This window comes from Carex rostrata, chromosome 15 (genome assembly GCF_964058835.1).
Source record: "Carex rostrata chromosome 15, lpCarRost1.2, whole genome shotgun sequence".
NCBI classification, from domain to species: Eukaryota; Viridiplantae; Streptophyta; class Magnoliopsida; order Poales; family Cyperaceae; genus Carex; species Carex rostrata.
Genome location: NC_135932.1, coordinates 615,989 through 636,291, shown reverse-complemented (window position 1 = coordinate 636,291; position 20,303 = coordinate 615,989). Strand labels below are relative to the sequence as shown.

General features: G+C 36.3%; 2 protein-coding genes across 4 annotated transcripts; both read left to right on the top strand.

The window, feature by feature from the left end:
• Positions 1-47: 47 nt before the first annotated feature.
• LOC144565920 (uncharacterized) lies at positions 48-1,117 on the top strand. The gene is made up of 2 exons (XM_078315764.1): positions 48-752; positions 824-1,117. Exons 1-2 carry the CDS (start codon positions 59-61, stop codon positions 1,006-1,008), a joined length of 879 nt encoding a protein of 292 aa, XP_078171890.1. The 5' UTR covers positions 48-58; the 3' UTR covers positions 1,009-1,117.
• Positions 1,118-15,996: 14,879 nt separating this feature from the next.
• LOC144566918 (endoplasmic reticulum oxidoreductin-2-like) lies at positions 15,997-20,037 on the top strand. Of its 3 annotated transcripts, none has more exons than XM_078316962.1 (9): positions 15,997-16,332; positions 16,431-16,562; positions 16,752-17,007; positions 17,124-17,234; positions 17,329-17,447; positions 17,811-17,915; positions 18,008-18,210; positions 18,962-19,085; positions 19,279-20,037. In XM_078316962.1, exons 1-9 carry the CDS (start codon positions 16,129-16,131, stop codon positions 19,426-19,428), a joined length of 1,404 nt encoding a protein of 467 aa, XP_078173088.1. In that variant the 5' UTR covers positions 15,997-16,128; the 3' UTR covers positions 19,429-20,037. The 3 variants fall into 3 exon arrangements, with proteins under 3 accessions (XP_078173088.1, XP_078173089.1, XP_078173090.1); XM_078316963.1 differs by having other exon boundaries at positions 15,997-16,320; positions 19,279-20,036; XM_078316964.1 differs by lacking the exon at positions 15,997-16,332 and adding an exon at positions 16,337-16,356 and having other exon boundaries at positions 19,279-20,036.
• The last annotated feature ends 266 nt before the right edge of the window (positions 20,038-20,303 follow it).

The following is a 20,303-nucleotide window of genomic DNA, read 5'->3' as shown; positions in this document are numbered from 1 at the left end:
GTTTGCAATTTTTATGAAAATATTTCAAGCACGTGATGGAGGTTACCGTTGGGGAATTATGACCACCAACGGCTCTGAATCGCTGAATGCAGTCTTCAAGGAGAGCCGGACGTTGCCTGTGGCTGCAGTTGTAGAAGACACTTTCTACAAGTTAAATACATGGTTTCAGGAACGGCGTGCTAAGGCCGCAGAATTAATAAGGATGAACCAGTCATTTTCAACAAGGGTGGAGGAGAAACTAAAAAAACACAGGAATAAAGGTGCAACTATGACCGTGATCCCGATGGGTAATGACGGTACAGAATTCGAAGTGCACAATCCAAATGAGTACGTTCCTTCCAGCCGTAGACCAGATGGCACTATGGAGTTTGTGAAGAGGGCTTTCAAGTACGTAGTGCAATTCGGAGAGGCAAGAGAGGTGACCTGTACATGCCAAGGACCCCAACTAGCTGGAATACCTTGTAGTCACGTGATGGCGGTATGCCGAGTGAGAAACTTCTGCGAGGATCACTATGTCGCCGACATGTATCGTACCGATTACCTTGCTTCTACTTGGGGTGGATCTTTCCATTCTTATCCCAACCAGCATGAGTGGCCTGCGTATGTCGGTGATAGAATACTCCCTTCAGAAGGATGGATAAGGAAGGGGAGGAGGAGACACAAACGTGCTATAATGACCATGGACGAGATGGGTGGTAGGAGGCCATCGGGAAATCAGGCTCGCCGTTCCGTTTCTGACAGGCGCAGGGCAGGTAGGTAGCATTTTTCAGAATTAATTTATGTTTTTATTATATTGATAACTGAACTCTGTTGTTATGTTCAGATGCCATAAACGAACACAATGAAAGAGAAAATGCGAGAGTTGTTGCTGAAGCAACTGGTAGAAGACAACCACCTCCTGCGACCCAATCATCTAGTAGCCAAGGGTCTACAAGTACTGCTGCACCTGCAGCTGGCACCAGAAAATCTTCCCGTCTATTGGGTCTATTCCGACGTCGTGAAAGATGAACTTATTATTTTGCTTGGGAGAACTTATTTTGTTTGGTTTGAACTAACTTATGAATATTGGTGAACTTCAGTTGTATCATTGAACTTTAATTGTATTCGTGGACTTTACTTGTTAGACTATGTTAGACTACTTCCGAACTACAGTTATATTATCTAGCATATTCAATAATTAATTCAGAGATAACTGATAAATTGTCTGACAAGATGATAAAATACATCAAGAAACATCTCACAACGAAAAAACCAAATTGACGAATTTAAAATCCTATTTCTTAGCAGTCGGCTTCTTACTAACTGACTTCGTAGCAGCCGAATTCTTAACAGCCGTATTCTTAGCCGCCGGCTTCTGATTGGTGACACCCGACGATGTGCTCGCCGAATTTTTTTTCATACCATATCCATATGGATTTTCCACAAAGTCATCGTCTGAAAGGGGTGGATTTTCAATGGGACATTTGACACCAACTCTTTTCAAAAGAAGTATTGCATCACAGTGACATTTGGTAGCATGAGTACATCTTTCGCTATTGTCCATCCTGTTGAACAGAACCACAAACATAGACTAATTGTACAGTAAACATAGACTAATTATAAAATAAAAAAAAATACCTGCGGATTTAGTAGTGGAGAAAATCGTCTGAAATCGCCGAAACAATCGTCTGCGCTCTCTTTCTCCTTCTTTGTAGTGTGTGTTGGAGAGAGAAAATGCTGATTTTGTAGGACAGCTAGTGGACCGCCAGGGATACCAGCGGTCTGGTCCGTAGCAGCTGATTTTGTATTCGTGAACTTCACTTGTTAGACTATGGTAGACTATAATTATAAGTGGTGTCATAACTCTTTATAAGTTTGATGTAATTTGATTTGATAATGCACATATTTTTGGGCGATTTTGAGGCGATTGCTACAGGTATAAGACCGTTTCGATGAAATTGCTTAGTTTTAACACTTGATTACTTATAATTTGACGAAACAGATATGTTGTAGTTTCATAAGACCGTTTCGATGTAAAGTAGAAAAAACATAAAAACCATGGATCAACATAAAATAAAACTGCAATCATAATAATACTACAGTCCAAAATACATCATAAAAAACTGCAATCATAATAAAAACATCATTAAAAACTGCAATCATCTCTTATGCTTCTTCCCCGAGGGACTGAACCTAGCAGCTGCTTTGCCTTTGAGCTCCCTGTCCGGCTGCACACGCCTCGGTATCTGCTGGGAGTGAGGACTCATATCTCCTAAGTCCTCCTCTCCACCCTGACTCTCATCACCAGTGAGGTCAACCTCCCCCGGGCCCTGTGTATACATGTACGGCGTACCCGTATCGGCTCCCCATGGATCAAATGGAATGACTGATCTGGAATCGGTGGTCTGCGTACGCATCTCCCATGGATCCTCAGCCCAGCTAGGTGCATAGGTGGCAGGAGGCGGTGCGCCAAATAATGCAGATACAAATCCATCTGTGGTCTGAGATGCACTCCCACCAGACTCATAGTCGTGCTGCATCGTATCTCTGTATCTCGGTCTCGAAGAGGCAATCACCTCGTCATCTGTATCCTCACAGGGAAGGTCGTTCGTGCTAAAACCGAGGGGGTCTTGCCGAGCAGGTACTCCATCCTAAATTTAAATAAGGTCAGATCTAATATATACAAAAAAAACTCTGCTATAGAATGTAGAAAGCTGACATACCGGGCCAATCTCCACCGGAACTCCATATTTATTGTAGTAAGCGTCCCATCCTTGGGTATTCAGAATCCACTCGTGGAATGCCCAACCTGAGTCATCAGCTGCATAATTGAAAGTTAACTTAATTAGAACCGAGAATTCGAGGAAAATGAAATGATTATGTGTGTCCTACTTGTAATATTAAATTGTAATCACCTGCAGGAGGTGGCGGCATCTCGGAGGCGTAGATAGGGACTGGTGGCTCATCCGGATTTCGCCTGGTAGTCTTGATCGCCTCCCGCCAATTGATGTTCTCTCCAGCATCGCGCATCATGCCAATGAGGCGGCCTTCCCAACCGCCTACCTCCACGACTGGTGCCGTGTGCTCGAGCATTTGGCATCCTATGGCTCGCCAAGCATCCCTCGCCATGCAGACCAAACTGTGTCCAACCCCTCTCACAGCTGCCAGTAACTGCACACAACATATCATCATGATTATGACAACAATAAGTAATTAAAACTTGCAATTTTTAATTAAAGTATATTTCAGTTGTACTTACCGCACGAGCATGGATCGGACCCCAAGGCAAGAAACTCCTAGATGAATCCTCCATCAGTCTACGTCGAAGGGTGTCGCCGTAATGGCCTGTAAGGTAGACTGACGGCATGCCGTGTCTCTGGTACCAGACCTCATATCTTAAACGTCCGGGACCTACAGGCACTGACTCAGGAGATGGCGGACTCCATAAGTGCTGCTCCGGATGTCCAGCCCAGTCGTACTCCAAGCTGAAACGCTGCCTCCAGTCGACTTTGGGCTTGCAGTGAGTCGTTCTGCAAGTACAATTAATTAGAAAGTCCAGAAACGAAATTAAAATGACAATAGTAAAGTGATAACGATATTTGTTCCTTTGACGATAGTACTTACTTGTGGAACCTGTCCGTCTCATCCTGACCAATCAGCGGGTACTCCGGGATGAAGGCATCCAAGCCGAACTGTCGGGACACCCGATCGGGATAATGGTACTCCACTATCCAGTAACAAACTAACGGTCCCTGATAAAACGAGAGTGGTCTCTGCTCCAATGTCAACCGACTCAGAAGACCGCTACGATAAAATGCACGATACGGGAACCAATCGATGTTACAATGTCGGAGCATCTGGAGTTGACCCCGGACATAAGAAACCCCCTTGCCCGTCTCCTGGTAGTCGTGATCCCTGCCCCATATAGCAGCATATGCGGGGCATCTGTCTGGGTCTGGAACTCTCCAACGGGGAGGTGGATGTGGTATATCTGGCCGACATATGGGCAGATGTGACCACGACCAATGCTGGAGTAGAAGAAGTGGCCCTTGAATCTGCTTGTTCTTCACCTGAAATTTTAACTGTAAATATGAACTCGGTATGAATTTTCAACTTTAAAGTAACAACAAAATTAGTACAGACTTACCAAACAAGCGTGACACAGGGATCTGTATAAATGGGCGAGAACGGCTCCACCCCAGTTCCACCTCTTAGGCTTATCAAGGTCCCTCAGCAATGAGAGAAACATAATCGGGACCGAATCACCGCTAGAGTCCACGAACATGACGGCACCGCACAGATCCAGCACAAAAGCCCTAATATACCTGCAACATGAAACAATCAATATAAAACATTGAAATTATTGAGATTACGAATATGAACAATATTAACAATATTGAAAAGCGTAATGGTACCTCCTGACCGCCTCAACATCGTCTGTCTCAGGGAATATCTGATTCTGATTCTGGAAGAAGTGAGCCCGGAGTGATCTCAGAGAAATACAGTAAGCAGAAGACCGGGCCTCTTCCTCCTCCCCCTTCTTCTTGTTGAACTTCTTCTGTAGCTGATTCGGATGACACCCTAACAACTCCGGTATCATCCTCTGCAGGTCTGGATGGTCTGAGACGCCACCTATGGGCTCGCCATCGATAGGCAATCCCCACAATGCGCTCACATCACCGAGGGTGACTGTCATCTCCCCAGGCGGGAGATGAAATGTATGCGTCTCAGGTCGCCATCTCTCCGCTAGACCGTGCATCAGATACGGATTGATATTACTCTGTGGCATCATGGCAATCTGATACAACCCAAGCTGCAAGAGGCATTGGGTCATCAGCGGATGGGGAACAAACGGAATCTCAGACCTGCGGTGCCTCACCATAAGTAAGCCATCGTCCTGTATTTATTATAAATTTATGAGACTCAAATCGTGTTATTTTTTTAGTAATATGTACATTACGCATAATAATCACGTACCTCAAGAGATGCCAATGAGACACGGTGCTTAACATGATGGGTCCACAGAAGAGGACTGAAGGTGTCAGGATCGTGGCAGCGATAACTAGGCTCGGCCTCAGACGACTGACCCGCTCCAGTCGGATGCTCAAATCCTGCTCCATCTCCAGCCACATCCTCATCAGACGACGGGCCCGCTCCACCCGGACCCGCTCCAGGCGTAGGCCGTAGTCCCCACCGTCTAGATTTAGGCATACTACATTTAAAAAAAAAAAATTAAACAGTTCAAAAAATAAAATATTATGTATATGTGTATGTGTATGCCAAAAGATAAAATATTTGATATATTTACGAAGTGATATCGTAAATTTTTATAACTTTGATTTTTATTTTTATTTTTATTTGTTTGGTGAACTATATGTATAATATACACATACACATACACTTATTTCTAGCATATTCAAAAATAATGCAGCTCATGTTCAACTAAAATACCAGGAATTTAAAATTCATAAAATCCATATACATTACTAAATAATACAGAACCGTCGAGTCCATAGAATAAGGTAACATAAAATTAATACAGCAACAACCAGTTCAAATAGCAATTATACAAACCGTTACAGTTAAAACATAAAATACTACAACAACATACAATTGGGGTCTAAGCCTTACGAGACGAGGAGCTTGCTCCCTTTTTTTCCTCACCCCGACGCACGCACGCAGGACACTCCCACGTAGTGAGACGAGCGTCATTCAGCAGATCTGCATGCAGGTCCATGCAATTGGGATGAACAGCTTTGCCACATTTATAACAGAAGAACATATCCACCATATCTCCCTTCAGCTCACATAAGCAGCACTGTCCCCATCCAGGTGGAGGGACCCTGTCCACCCAGCCTTCCATCAGCATTTTTCTAATTGATGAATCAAGAGTGCTCAGAAATTCTTCATTATTTTTGGGTGAAAACAATCTTTCCAAATTCCGCATCGCGTAGGCTTCAGCCGTCCAAAAATTATTAATGAGTGCTCTTTTTGCTTCGCGTTCGGTTTCAGTTCTTCCTCTATTTTTTCCAACTTTGGGTGCCATTATAACTAGGGTTTCAAGTGACAACAATTGATTAGGAAGGCTAATTATGTGCGTAATTAAATACTAACTGTACAGTAATTGATTAGGAAGGCTAATTATGTGCGTAATTAAATACTAACTGTACAGTAATCAACGACTAATTAGAAAATAATTACAAAATATTTAAAAAATAATTGACATAAATATTTTAAAAATAATTAAAATAAATATTTTAAAAATAATTAAAATAAATATTTAAAAATTAATTAAAAGAAATATTTACAATTTTTACAAATAATTAAAAGAAATATTTAAAAAATAATTAACTAAATAACATACTTACAATTTTTAAATTTCTAAATTCAAACAACAATGTTGCATAATATAAAAAAAAATTATGATTTTCCTAAGAATATTCGGAACCATTATATTAAATGATATAATATATTAATATTTGTATTTAAGTGGTCAATCCAAGCTACAAATAGTAGGGTCCTCATATCAGATATATAAGGCTTAAAATTATAAGTATAACCAATTACAAGTGCATAAATAGAATAATAGATACATAAATAGTTATTAAAGGAGAAGCTTCCATAAACATACAATTTAACAGAGTTATGACTTATAATTCCTAATCAATTCTTACAAATTCTTAAAAATTATCAATTTTGTTCTTAAAACCCTAAACTATCAATTTGAGTTTTTATCCGTAAACCCTAACCATAAATTTTTATTAATAACCCAAATTTTAACCAATTCGACAAATTCGACCACAATTTTACAATTCTAAAGCCGATATCCAACTAATTTTATTCAAATATAGCCCAACAACAAAGTCATGGCCCCAATTCCATACAAATTCAACCAACAACAATCTTACGAACTAAACCAATTAATTTACAGATTCAACCGATTAATTTACAAAACCAACCAATTAACACAATTCATTTACAAATTTAACCAATTAACCCAAACCCTAAACCCTAATCGGGTCGCCTTCCGGGAAAATCAACAACCCGGGAAGGTCACAAGCAATTCGGAACAACCAATTCATAACGAGTTTTGATTTAGATAATTACCTGAGATAGCTTGAACACACAACGAGTCAGCGGGTTGCGGTCGGTTTCGAGATCCTTCGCTTCGCCTCCAAACCTTCCCAAAAGCACCAAATCACGATCAATGTACCACAAAGACACCCCTACGAGAGAGAGAGGGGCAAAAATATTCAAAATTGGTTAGAGAGAGAGAGAGGGAGAGTGAGGCAGAAAGAGAGAGAGAGGGAGAGAGAGAGGCAGAAGAGAGAGAGAGGGGCAGCAGAGAGAGAGAGTGCACCTGGCGGAGCCGAGCGGCGGGCGTGGCGGAGCTGGGCGGGCGTGGCGGAGCTGGGCGGGGTGGGGGGCGCGGCGCTGCGCTTTTCTTTTTTTTTTTCGTTCTGGTTCGGTAAACAGAGAAAGGAAGAAGGGGAGGGGGGGCTAACGGGTCGGGTATCTGGCAGCATAGTGGACCGCCCCAATTACCGGCGGTCTGGTCCCTACTGGACCGCCCAGGGTCCTGGCGGTCTGGTATGGAATCGGACCGCCCCAATTACCGGCGGTCTGGTCAGATTTAAAAAAAAAAAAATTGTCAGGTTATTATTGTAAAAATGTTTTTTTTTTTGGGTATTAATAAAAATGGCCGGGATTTGACTTGGTGATGGAAATTTTTTATTAACAAAAATTATTAAATTAAGTGATACGAAAATAGTGACTCGTTTTCAATAAATATATAAAAAAATATATTCATTGAGTTCAAGTTCAATTTAATATTATAAATAGAACTCAATAGTTTCTATTTAATTTTAATATGATTAAATGTGATAAGAAAAGAAGAGATAAATAAATAACAGAAATGCTAATGCGGCCTAATGTTTACTGGGGACGGCCGAATTTTATGTGTGTTTCGTATCGTTCTATGAATATCTAGAGCTTGTAGTAGTCAACAAGATGATACAAGTACTTTAAAAAATTAAAAATAAATTAACATTTTTTGGGAAATGACGATGGTTTTTTTTTTTTTTTTTTTTATAAATATGAGGTTTCAATGTGATGACAAGTTCTCACGACCCTTTTTTGTATTTAATCTTATATATTTCATAGATGATGTCCTGAAAATTTTCATAGTTTTTGAAGTCCGCTTTCTACAAGATCAAAAGCCTGATGATGTGCACACAAAAAATATTAACTACAATTAACTTAATTTGTTTTTTAATATATAATTGATTTCGTAGGAAACGAACTCTAAAATTATGAAAGTTTACCAAAAATATTATCATGTGAAAACTAATAAGACTAATTATTTGATTTTTTTTATTTTTTAGTTTTAAAATACTAATCAAGAAAATTATAATAACTTGTGACGTCAAATTATAGTATCGGAACTCTCCTCTCTTAATATCTCTCTTTTATACTCAAACTACCAACTTTTCAAAAAATAAAAATATAGAAATAGAAGAAAACAAGGAAGGAAAATTATTCCAAATGTATCGTTACAATGTTTATGTAAACAAAGTCGTATTTCATGAAAAAAAAATAATGTTATCGATCTTTTGTCAAAATCAAATTGGATATATATTCACTAAAATAATGTTATCGATCCGTGTACTCTTCCTCAATTAGATTTTTTCGAGCTTCAAAAATATATGTTTATTGTTCAAAATTTTAATATTTCTATTACCTTCCCATATAAAGATTAATCGCAATAAAATTGAGATTAATCATTGCTAAGAAGTAAAATATAATGTTAAATTTGGCTCACCCGCATAATTTTGAACTTCGACTTCTTGCAAAATCGCCCCTCATTTTATTTCTAAGTCTCATGATTTTAATTTAATTGAGACTGCATTCCTTGCAGCATATATATTCATTATTTTAAACCAATAGAGATTTACTTTGATCATATATATGTATATATAAGTAAGGCTATCATACAATGTAATGCATATGCATTTTTGTACATTGGTTCAAATAACCGATCAAAACCGTTCATCTTGTTCTCCATATTAATATGTGTTTGGAGACCAAATTTTACATTTTTTGAAAAAAAATTACTATCTTTTTAAATTTATTGAAATTTTTTTTTATGGTCCAGATTTGTTTGAAAAATGCCTCTATATATGTGTGTGTGTGTGTGTATATATAGAGGAGGGATCAAGTTACATCACTTGAAAGTTACAACAAAGTCACAACATTTATTTTTTTCATTTTCAAAGTCCAAATAGTCGATCCAAACCGTTAGATATTCAATCTATATTAAAATGTGCTTGTAGACCAAATTTTACATTTTTTGAAATTTTTTTACTATTTATTAAGATGGGTACAAAATCGCTGTTTTTTAATGGTGCAGAATTTTAATAAAAATAACGATTTTGTACCCATCTTAATGAATAGCAAAAAAATTTCAAAAAATGTAAAATTTGGTCTCCAAGCACATTTTAATATAGATTTAATATCTAACGGTTTGGATGACGATTTGAACTTTGAAAATGAAAAAACTAGATGTTGTAACCATAGTGACAAGGTACCCGAATTATACCCGTTTAATTCTTTTTTGGGGTGATGCCGAACCGAACACCGAATTATTCGGTTGACCAAACTTTGACCGAATTAAATCCGAATAATTCCCGAATTTTACGAACTTTTCCCGAATTTTACGAATTATTCACGAATTATTCACGAATTTTTCCTGAATTTTTCCAAGAACAATTATTTTTTTGGTTTTATATTTTTTTGCTCCCTTGCAGGACTGAGATTTCTGGTCCGGATAATTCCGAATCATTCCCGAATTATACCCAAATTATACACGAATCACAAATTTTTGATCTCGCCGAACCGAACCGAACCCGAATAATTCATTTGTCACTATGGTTGTAACTTTGTTGTAACTGTTGGTTGAGCAATAATTTTTTTCGTTTATTTGACTAATTTGCAAAAACATACAATTATTGAATTTTACGATGTGTTCTATTTTTGAAAGATATATAGGTTCAAGTCAAATGAAACTGCATTGTGGAATACTTGGACTGAAGAAGTCATGAAGACACTTATCAAGAATACAAATTGTAAGATTAGAAATTTGGTAAAGTGTGTGTGAGGCTGTCTAAACAGGGATAAAACGTTGGTAACGTTTTCAAAACGTTGTAACGTTTTATATTTGTCAGAAGTAACAAACTGATCAAAGTAAAAAACAAGTTACAACGCTATAACGTTTAATAAACGTTGTGACGATTTAAAAACGTCATAACGATATATAAACGTTGTAACGTTTTAATAGCTACAGAATTGCTGAAGCACAGCTGTACAGTAACAACTTAAAACGTTGTAATGTTTTTATAGATGTCAGAATATTAAGTACAGCTGTCCCAACGTTTAAAATTCAAATTTAAACGTTGCAACGTTTATACAAAACGTTGTAACGTTTTAATTAAAATTAAGCTTCAAAGAATGTCCATTTTGATCAAGTTTTTACAGGCTAAAACGTTACATAACGTTTTACAAACGTTATAACGTTTTGCTGAGCTGTCAGAAAATTAAAACCCTAAATCGCACTTTGAACTAAAACGTTGGTAATGTTTTTTGTCAAACAGCTCATTTTTGAGCTGACACTATAAATAGGTGATTGGAATTTCTTCCAAAACCATCTCAGCCGACCCTAATCATTTTAAAAGCAATTTTCTGAGAGCTTAGCCTACTCCATTGTTGTGAGAGCTTGAAACTTTAAAATCCCTCAAACAACCTCAAACTCACTTCACTAATCTCAACTTAGATTAGGTTAGAGTGATCTATTGAGTGTTTCTTTTGAGTAGCTTGAACTAAGAGACCTTGTTCTCATCTTTTTGAGTTGGCCGTTTGACTTCCCGCTTGGTGTGTAAGGGCTCAACGGTTCACAAGTTGTAATCCTTTCATATTGGGTAATAGAAAGGCGCACCACTCAAGGTTGCGAAGTCCCAGAGACGTAGGCCTTTGTTTTGCCGAACTCCGTTAACATCCCGCGTGTCAAATTTCTCTTAACTCATCTATTTACTTTCAATTGCAATTTAATTTCAGTTTTTGAGCAATTAGAGGTGTCCCTAAGTGTAACAGTAACTTGATCCCTCCTCTATATATATATATGGGATGGGCTACGCTACTCCATGGAGTAAAATAAGTTGGTGCTCCATGCCGCTATATTTTTATTTTGAAAATCCAAACGACCGATCCGAACGTTAGATGTGATCTCCATATTGAAATGTGCTTGGAGACCAAATTTTACATTTTTTGGAATTTTTTATTAATTATTAAGCATTTTTTAAAATTGCTGATCCGATGGTCCAGAAAATTTTACTGTTTTTTTACTGTTCACAGCAAAACAGAAATTTTGAAATTTTTTTACTGTTTTTTACTGATCCCATTTATATATATATATATAACTAGAGTTGGCGGAGATAACCATATGCGAGAAAAATAAAATAAAAATAAGAAGGTCATTAAAAATTGATTTTCGATTTGATAATAGTGAATCAAAAACTTATAAGATTATACATTAAAAACATAACGGGTGTAAAAGGAAAAAAAAAATGGCAGATTCGTCTCAACTTGTTTTTTCATGGATCGCACGAGTACTATTAAATAAACTACTGCATTTAGAAAATAAAGTGTAGTATCATGCTAGGCTATATGATCAACAAAATATATATATATATATATATATATATAGAGGAGGGATCGAGTTACAACAATTCTGAGTTACAAAATTTTGACACTATTTATTGACCTTTGGATCTGCTTTAAAAATGGTGCACATCTATGAAAATTTGTCGCTGAAATTCATCTCTCTATGGTCTGGACACGTCCCCAAACCTCACTCTAATGGAGGCATCCAGTTAATGAAACTCCGGACCCCTCTCTCTCGCGAAAACTCCCAAGTAGCGAAAACCTAGACGGTGCGCCCTGTCCTCTCCACCCCGACCCAATCCTCTCCTCCACGACCTCGCCTCTCCTCTCTCGGCACCGCACCGAACCCTCCTCTCTCTTCCACGACCTCGCCTCTCCTCCGCTTACTTTTCTCTTGCCTCCGCGCCTCATCTGTCTCTCTGCCGTCGGAGGTGTCAAACGCACTTCGGTTGGAAATTTCTATGCTGGAACAAAAGAACCTTTATTTGCTCCAAACCGTTGTTGATAAGGTATTGGTCTTTTCGAGTAACTTTGTTGTTTAATTTTATGTGGTAATATTTGGCATCAATTGTTGAAAATTTCACATACTTGTGGTGATTTGAGCATGCACATTTTATATATTTGTTCATGTAGGATGTAATGAACTCAATTTACAATTGAGTTTTGATAGCTGAATTTTTGCAAAAGAAATGAGAAGAAAAGGGTAAAGAAGAAAATTTTGGATTAAAATGCATAATAAGATAGAAAATATGGTTTCTTTGGTTCTGTAACAACAATGGTAAGCAAATTGCAGAAAAACAGCTTATTGGAAGAAATGCAACTAGCAATAATTGAAAGAAATGCAAAGTAACAAGAATGATGAGTTGATACCTAAATATACAGTGCTCCAAATATAAATTTTATTATCATAGTTGCACAATTCAAGTAGTGCATACTTTAATTTTACCTAATGGTAGTTCTGAATAATACCAATATATCGGTAATTCGTTAATTATTATGACTATGTACCAATCCGATTTGGAAACCCTAGTAGAGGGGATGACTTTGTTACTGCTTTTTAACACTGTTGAAACTTATCTCTTGTGAGTTCGGGTAATTACACCTCTAAATCAATCTATAAAATGCTCACAGGAGGAAGGATTACTTGCAATTTTAGAGAAGTGTGGCAGGCCAAAGCACCAACCGTGCGAATTGTCAGATACACCCTCTTAAAAGAAAAAATTATGACAAGAGATGTTCTTCGGAAAAGAAAAGTGGCTTGCGAGTTGGATTGGATAATGTATGATGATCAGAGGGAGGAGTCAGCGTTGCGTCTCATGTACACTTGCTCGTATGCACGCGGTCTAGAGCTATGGATCTAGGGTTCTTGAGAGGGACCATGATATAAATTTTCCTTGACAGCCACTGTTAAGTTATTTTTTGGAGATGTAGAAATATGCCAACATATTTGAGGGATGAGATGATGAATTTGAATGCTGATGATATAGAAGAATCACATAAAGGCTAACAACTTGTGATGTTTATATGACAACTAAAGTTTTTTGTATAGTTCTTATGTAAAATTGTTTATATGACAACTTGTGATGTTTCTATTGTGTTGTTATTTTTTTGTGTTATATTTTTTTTGTTATGCTTAGATGTTGTAATTAAGCTTATTACTTTTTAGGATATGGATTCTTTTGAGATGTAATTTTTCAATATGAAGTTGTTAAATGGAAGTAAATTTGTGGTGTGATGTGTGGTGTTGATGAATGGAAGTAAATTTGATCTTTATATACCCTTTTAATTTATGTTTCTAACTGATGTCTGATTTTGGTTTGTTCTGCGTATCAGTTTTTGTATTTCCAAAAGCTGATATTTGAATCTTCACCAAAAATTGTAGAAAAATTCAAAAAATGTGAAACTTGTTTCTATGTACTCATGGGGAAGTCCTCTATTAGCTGGTAAAACAGTTTCACTAAATTTGATCTCTAGATGCCCTTTTAATTTATGTTTCTAACTGATGTCTGATTTTCGTTTTTTCTGCATGTGTACCAGTTTTTGTATTTTCAAAAGCTGAACTTTGAATCTTCACAAAAAATTGTAGAAAAATCCAAAAAATGTGAAACTTGTTTCTATGTACTCATGGCGATGTCCTCTATTAGCTTGTGAAACAGTTTCACTAAATTTGATCTCTAGATGTCCTTTTAATTTATGTTTCTAATTGATGTCTGATTTTCGTTTTTTTTGCGTATCAGTTTTTGTATTTTCAAAAGCTGAACTTTGAACCTTCACCAAAAATTGTAAAAAAATTCAAAAAATGTGAAACTTGTTTCTATGTACTCATGGCAATGTCTTCTATTACCTTGTGAAATATTTTCACTAAATTTGATCTCTAGATGCCCTTTTAATTTATGATTCTAACTGATGTCTGATTTTTGTTTTTTCTGTGTACCAGTTTTTGTATTTTCAAAAGCTGAAATCAGAAAAATAGAATCACAACAAAAGAAGTCATGCTCAAATCAGTAAATTAGAATAACAACACAAGTACAACAATAATAATATAACAAAATATATTAACTTTAGCATTCACTTTAGTATTCATACAAAATCTATTAAAAGCAATACAGTCAATCAAGATGCAATTTTAGGAGAATAGATGTTTCTTGCGTCTGTCATCAATAGAAGGAATTTATTAAGTATACTACCTGCGAAATTTCTACTAGATAGCGTGAGGTCAGAGAGAGAGAGCGAAGGGTTGGAATCCAAATCGTGTCGGATAGATTACACCAAGGTTTTCAAATTGCGTCATCCAGTTCGCGTCGGAGAGAGTATTTTCAAATTGCGTTGGAGAGAGAAAGGGGAAATACAGTTCGCATAAAAAAAATATAGCGGGGGAATTGACAACTGGACAGTCCAGTTCCGAGATAGCGCCAGCGAAATTTGTAAATTGATCTGGGCCATTTGATTATAATAGATCCAATGGTTTAGAAATAGTGTAAGATGTTGTAACTCAAAATTGTTGTAAGTGGATCCCTCCTCATATATATATATATATATATATAACTTTAAAGCATTTACATGTTTATTCTCGAGAGATAAAAAAATTAAGAGATAGTCGCATGAGTTATCTTTTTTGTAAATCTAAATTAAAAAAATATAGATATATCATGTTATCAAAATTGAATTTATGTATGCACTGCATTTTTTTATGATATTATACGGCAATCCGATCAATATGAGACAAATCGAATCAAGTGTTTAAAAAATAGGATCAAGATTCACATTTCCTGACAAGTACGATTTGAATATATATATCCTACCGGAAATGATTTTTAGAAAAATGTCCATTACTAATATATTTCGACTATATATCCGCTACCCATGAACATATATAATTATTCACAGTCGTTACTGTAAGCTCGAGAAATAAATGTTTAATATATCATGAATAGATACGTAGAGAGAGAATAATACTTAACTAATCGATGCCGTGTCTTATATTTTCTTTCATTTTAGATTCTTCAAGCAAATAAACATGGTATAAAGTAAATAACTTTAAAACGCCAAGAAATATTATAAGACAACTTGATTCGTAATGTGTGACTAAAACGTTTTATTAGTAATATATATCAAGTTAATTTTTAGTATCTATTCGTAATTTGTAAAAGAAAAAATTAATTGCATGTGTTGTATAAACGTATAAATAATACATTGAATTATTATTGACACTAAATTAAGACTTTTTTGTTAATGTGCTAGTGCTAACATTTTCGGCCAAAATGTGAATGGTTGAAATTGCATCTTTTCATGACGGAATGGTTGATCAACATGACAACATATCAAAATCTCCTACGAAACCAACTTTTACATTTTTTTTTTTTTTTGACTAATCTTAATATGTTTGAAAGATCATCCTTTTTAATTTGCAAATATTTTTGACTAAAACCGCAGAACTTGAAACCACAGAATTAAACTAAACACACATGGATTTGATTATTTTACATTGCAACTCCCTCTCAAATCCAGCAATCAGCGTTAATTCGCTCACAGTTTCGTAATTAATTAAAAAATTCACTAACTTAACTAATTAATTAATAAATGGCGTCTTGCCTCGGCTCGGGTTCGATATACTTTGGCACGAATTTTCAAAAGATCCCATGCATTCCTCCTCAGGCTGAATTGACCAGAATTCTGATCGGACGGTCCAGATTCATGATTAAATTTGAGTTACCTCAGAGGAACCGGAGTCTGTTCGGTACCGCCATTCCATGCGTTCCTCCCACAGCACACAAAATCACCTTTCTCTAACACAAGCTACAACATCCCACAGTTTTAAGTTTTAATTCGATCAAGGCTCTCATTTTATACCTCATTCCCAGTTCAAACTCCTAATATGTAACCAATCTCATTTAACTTCTTGATCTAAGACACGATCGGATAGTACTATATACTATGGAGAAGAATAGTAGTAAGGTTGGTGGTGGTCCCGGCGCCGGAGGAGAAGGCAGGGAGAAGACGCCGCAGAGTCGTAGATGTCGCCTGACGGCGGTTGTCGGTGCAGTGTTAGCGCTTCTCTTGGCGACAGCTGTCAGTTCTAGAAGCTTCCCGAAGCTTTGGATATCGAGCAACAGCTGTAAATTCCCCGTGGGTGAAAGTGTGAAACCTTCTTTTCCAGATTAAGTACGAATTTTGTCAAGTAATGCACGAATTAACAACAATTCATCTAAATTTTTCATGCTTATTTTCTGAATTAGGATGCAAGGAAGTACTCTGGTATGGTGGAGGATTGTTGTTGCGATTATGAGACTGTCAATCATATAAATAAGGAAGTCTTGCATGGAATTCTTCAAGAACTTGTTAAATCTCCATTTTTCAGATATTTCAAGGTGATATACCATACCACATACATTTGGTAACTCATCAGTTTCGATAGTTGTACTGGTACAAATTGGTTTCAGCTTTACTCTCCATTTTTGTCCGTTCCCATACTAAATTGATACACAATGAGAGCTCTCTCAACAAAAAATGTGTAAAAATTGAGAGTTTGTATGGTATAATATAAAAAACTTTACTAGGTTAAACTGTGGTGCGACTGCCCATTCTGGCCGGATGATGGCATGTGCCATCTCAGGGACTGCTCGGTGTGTGAATGCCCTGATAATGAATTTCCAGAGGCATTCAAGAAGCCGTTGAGGGCCCTCTCGGCAGATGATATGATGTGCCAAGAGGGGAAGACACAGGCTGCCGTGGATAGAACACTAGATAGTAACACCTTCAATGGTTGGATGGAGGTCGATAACCCGTGGACATATGATGATGAGACCGATAACGGTTAGTGCAATAAGTTGGATTTGCATTCATTATTTTATGGTTCATTTTGGGTGCTTGATTACAAATTAATCATGTGGTTTTAATCCATGAAAGTAATTATGAATTTTTTTTTTCAGCTGAGATGACATATGTGAACCTCCAATTAAACCCAGAACGATACACTGGATATTCCGGTACTTCGACGCGGCGAATATGGGATGCAATTTATAAAGAAAATTGCCCCAAATGTGAGCACAACTTCGACTCCTTACTTCTAAATTCTCACTTTTCATTTTTAGTACATTCTTTTTTTTAATCATTATGATCTCTAATTGTCGCCAGATCCTTCAGAGGAGCTTTGTTCAGAGCAGAAAGTGCTATACAAGTTAATATCAGGGCTACATTCCTCAATTACTGTGCACATTGCTTCTGATTATCTTATTGACAAAGCTACACAGTCGGTTGGCTTGATTTCCTAGTATATTTATCACTTGTTAGAGAAAAATTAATTGGTCGTAATACTAGATCACAGTCCTGAATTTGACTGGTACATTTTCCTTAATTGTTCCGATTGACTATCAATTTTGCAAATTCAGCCTTACATTTCCTTGCATTATTAAAAAGGGGGTAAATTGAGGACAAAGAAACAAAGGTACAAAAAAACGAGAATTGTTTGTAACAATAGTTAAACATGTACATCTGCAGAGCGGGTATACAGTATGTTCAATTAGTAATTCTCAGATATTACCGTAACCATTTTAATTATGTATAGCTCTATATTAATCTAGTAATTTACGGCCTTTTTTGTTTCTTATTTTTTTCAGTGGGGACATAACCTTGAGTTGCTATATGATCGTGTAATGAAATACCCAGATCGGGTCCAGAATTTATACTTCACTTTTCTCTTTGTTCTTCGGGCCATAACGAAGGTGATCTTCAGTTATTCCAGAATTTCATAATTTTTTATTTATAGTTTCTTTTTTTTAGACTTAGTTATATCCTTTCATTTTTGCATTGTCAGGCAGCTGATTATCTGGAGCAAGCAGAGTATAACACAGGAAACTCTCAAGAGGATTTCATAACACAATCACTGGCACGGCAACTGGTATTCAATCCAGAAATAAGAGCTGCTTGCCCGAAACCATTTGATGAAGCCAAGCTTTGGAAAGGCAAGAAGGGGTCTGAGCTCATGCTGCACATTCAAAAGCAGTTCAGAAATATCAGGTATGCATAGATGATGTACCAGATGATAGTGGTACACACCAGTATTGATCATGAGCAGCATTTAGTATATAAAATAGAAGAGTGAGGCTATGATACTATGCATAGCGCAGATTGATCTGTACTACGGATCAATGTCTCCATTTATAAAGTGCAAACAATCGATCCGAACTGTTCAACATGATATCCATATGCAAAATGTACTTGTAGATCAAATTTTTCATTTTTTAAGAATTTTTTTGCTATTTTTTCCAAATGTACTTGTAGATCAATATCTCCATTCTAGACTGTTCAAAAGTAGTGGATTTTTCTACCAATCTAAAAAGGTAGTAAAAATATCTAAATAATAGAAGATTTAGTTTGCAAGTACATTTTCATATGGAAATCACTTTGAATGGTACATTTTCATATGGAAATCACTTTGAACGATTCAGATCGACTACTTGAACTTTAAAAACGAAATATTGATCCGTAGTATGGACTAATCTGCGCTATGCATAATACCATAGCCTCACTCTAAATAGAATGAAAAAAGTGAAAATTGTATCTGCACCTAGCCCCGGTTCCGAGATGCTACCTGACACTGCAAGCCTGAATCTGGAGTATTTGCAAGGAAACCACAATGCTTTATAACATAATTTTATTGTGTTGTTTTTATGTTTGAATGCATATTTGTATCTTTCTGTAACATTGGATTTGGTATGAGAATTTTAATTATTCAGTAATTGCATTATTGTTACTTTGTTAAAAACAGTGCAATAATGGACTGTGTGGGTTGTGAGAAATGCCGGCTCTGGGGAAAGCTTCAGGTTCTTGGCCTTGGCACTGCTTTGAAAATTCTCTTTTCAGACAATGGTAACAACAGTTTGAATCAACCGGTACGCAATATCAACACTTTACTTTTTCTAATATTTTTTTGTGTATTTTCAGTGAATTTAGAGTAAACACGAAATATTGATCAATCGATCAAGACAGAAATCACACTTTTTTTTTCATAGAAACATAATGACTGCAAGATCCCACCTGTTAATCTTGCACTTGACGAAATCAATTTTGCTGATGTATATACAGCTGCAACTACAAAGGAATGAAGTAATAGCTCTGATAAATCTTCTAAATAGACTCTCAGAATCGGTGAAATTTATACATGAGATGGGGCCGACAGCTGAGAAGCTGATGAAAGGAAAAGTTAATGCAACTCCAGAAAAGAACTCATCATAGGAAAGTTTGCTCAGTAAGGGCGAGCTTTATTACCTAATTTTATATTTTAATTCAAAACTGTTAAACAAGGCCAGAATGCTGTTGAATATATTTTATGTACCATTACAATGATTGTACAGGAACATATACACAGTTAAGAGAGGTGAGCTTGTTTTCAGTGGTAATAAAAAACTGGGCAGCAGAAAGTATGAGATATTAGTTCTTTGTCTCACTTGTTAATACTTGTATTGTTTTTGTTTTGAGAATTTCAAATTTCACAATGTTCCGAGATGGAACATGGAAGCAGTGTATTGTTTTCATTTGTTTCAAGGGGGTACATATGACTTGCTTTTGTGCATACATTGTTTAGGCTAGAGAAGTGATGTACAGATACAGAGATGTTAGAACAGTTTTTTCCTTAGTTACTGTTACCACGCAACTCCTTTGTTATAAGTTTTGGCTTTGCCAATTATGTAAAATCTTTTTTTATTATTATTATTTCTTAATCTCTGTAGTTTTTCCTAGTCTTTCTACTTTGTAAGCATCTATATTATTGATCCACAAATTTTGTTTGGTATGTAACCAATACTTAAATCTCATTTTTGATGTAGAAATGAGGACATTCATCCTATAATGTAAAAAGGGGGTAATTTGGCCTCTTTAATTTTTTTTTTTACTTTATGCCCAGTGTTAGGGCTCAACCTTTTTATATCTAAGTTCAATTGTAACTTATTAATTAACTTTGCTGAGGTAAATTGTTCAGTTAAAAATATAATTAAACTGGGTATAGTTTGTTAAAATACAAAGCGAACAAGAACCAATATGTAATTATTATTTATGTCTAGTGCTTTTTGGCCCAAGGATCATTCACCAATGAAGTTATGCCATGTGTACGA

Excerpts from the sequence above, each read along its gene's own strand:
- LOC144565920 (XM_078315764.1), top strand. The coding sequence starts at position 59 with ATGACCACCAACGGCTCTGAATCGCTGAATGCAGTCTTCAAGGAGAGC. Across the intron at positions 753-823 it reads TTCTGACAGGCGCAGGGCAG|ATGCCATAAACGAACACAAT; the intron begins GTAGGTAGCATT and ends TGTTATGTTCAG.
- LOC144566918 (XM_078316962.1), top strand. The coding sequence starts at position 16,129 with ATGGAGAAGAATAGTAGTAAGGTTGGTGGTGGTCCCGGCGCCGGAGGA. Across the intron at positions 17,008-17,123 it reads TGATGATGAGACCGATAACG|CTGAGATGACATATGTGAAC; the intron begins GTTAGTGCAATA and ends TTTTTTTTTCAG. Across the intron at positions 18,211-18,961 it reads AAGCAGTTCAGAAATATCAG|TGCAATAATGGACTGTGTGG; the intron begins GTATGCATAGAT and ends TGTTAAAAACAG.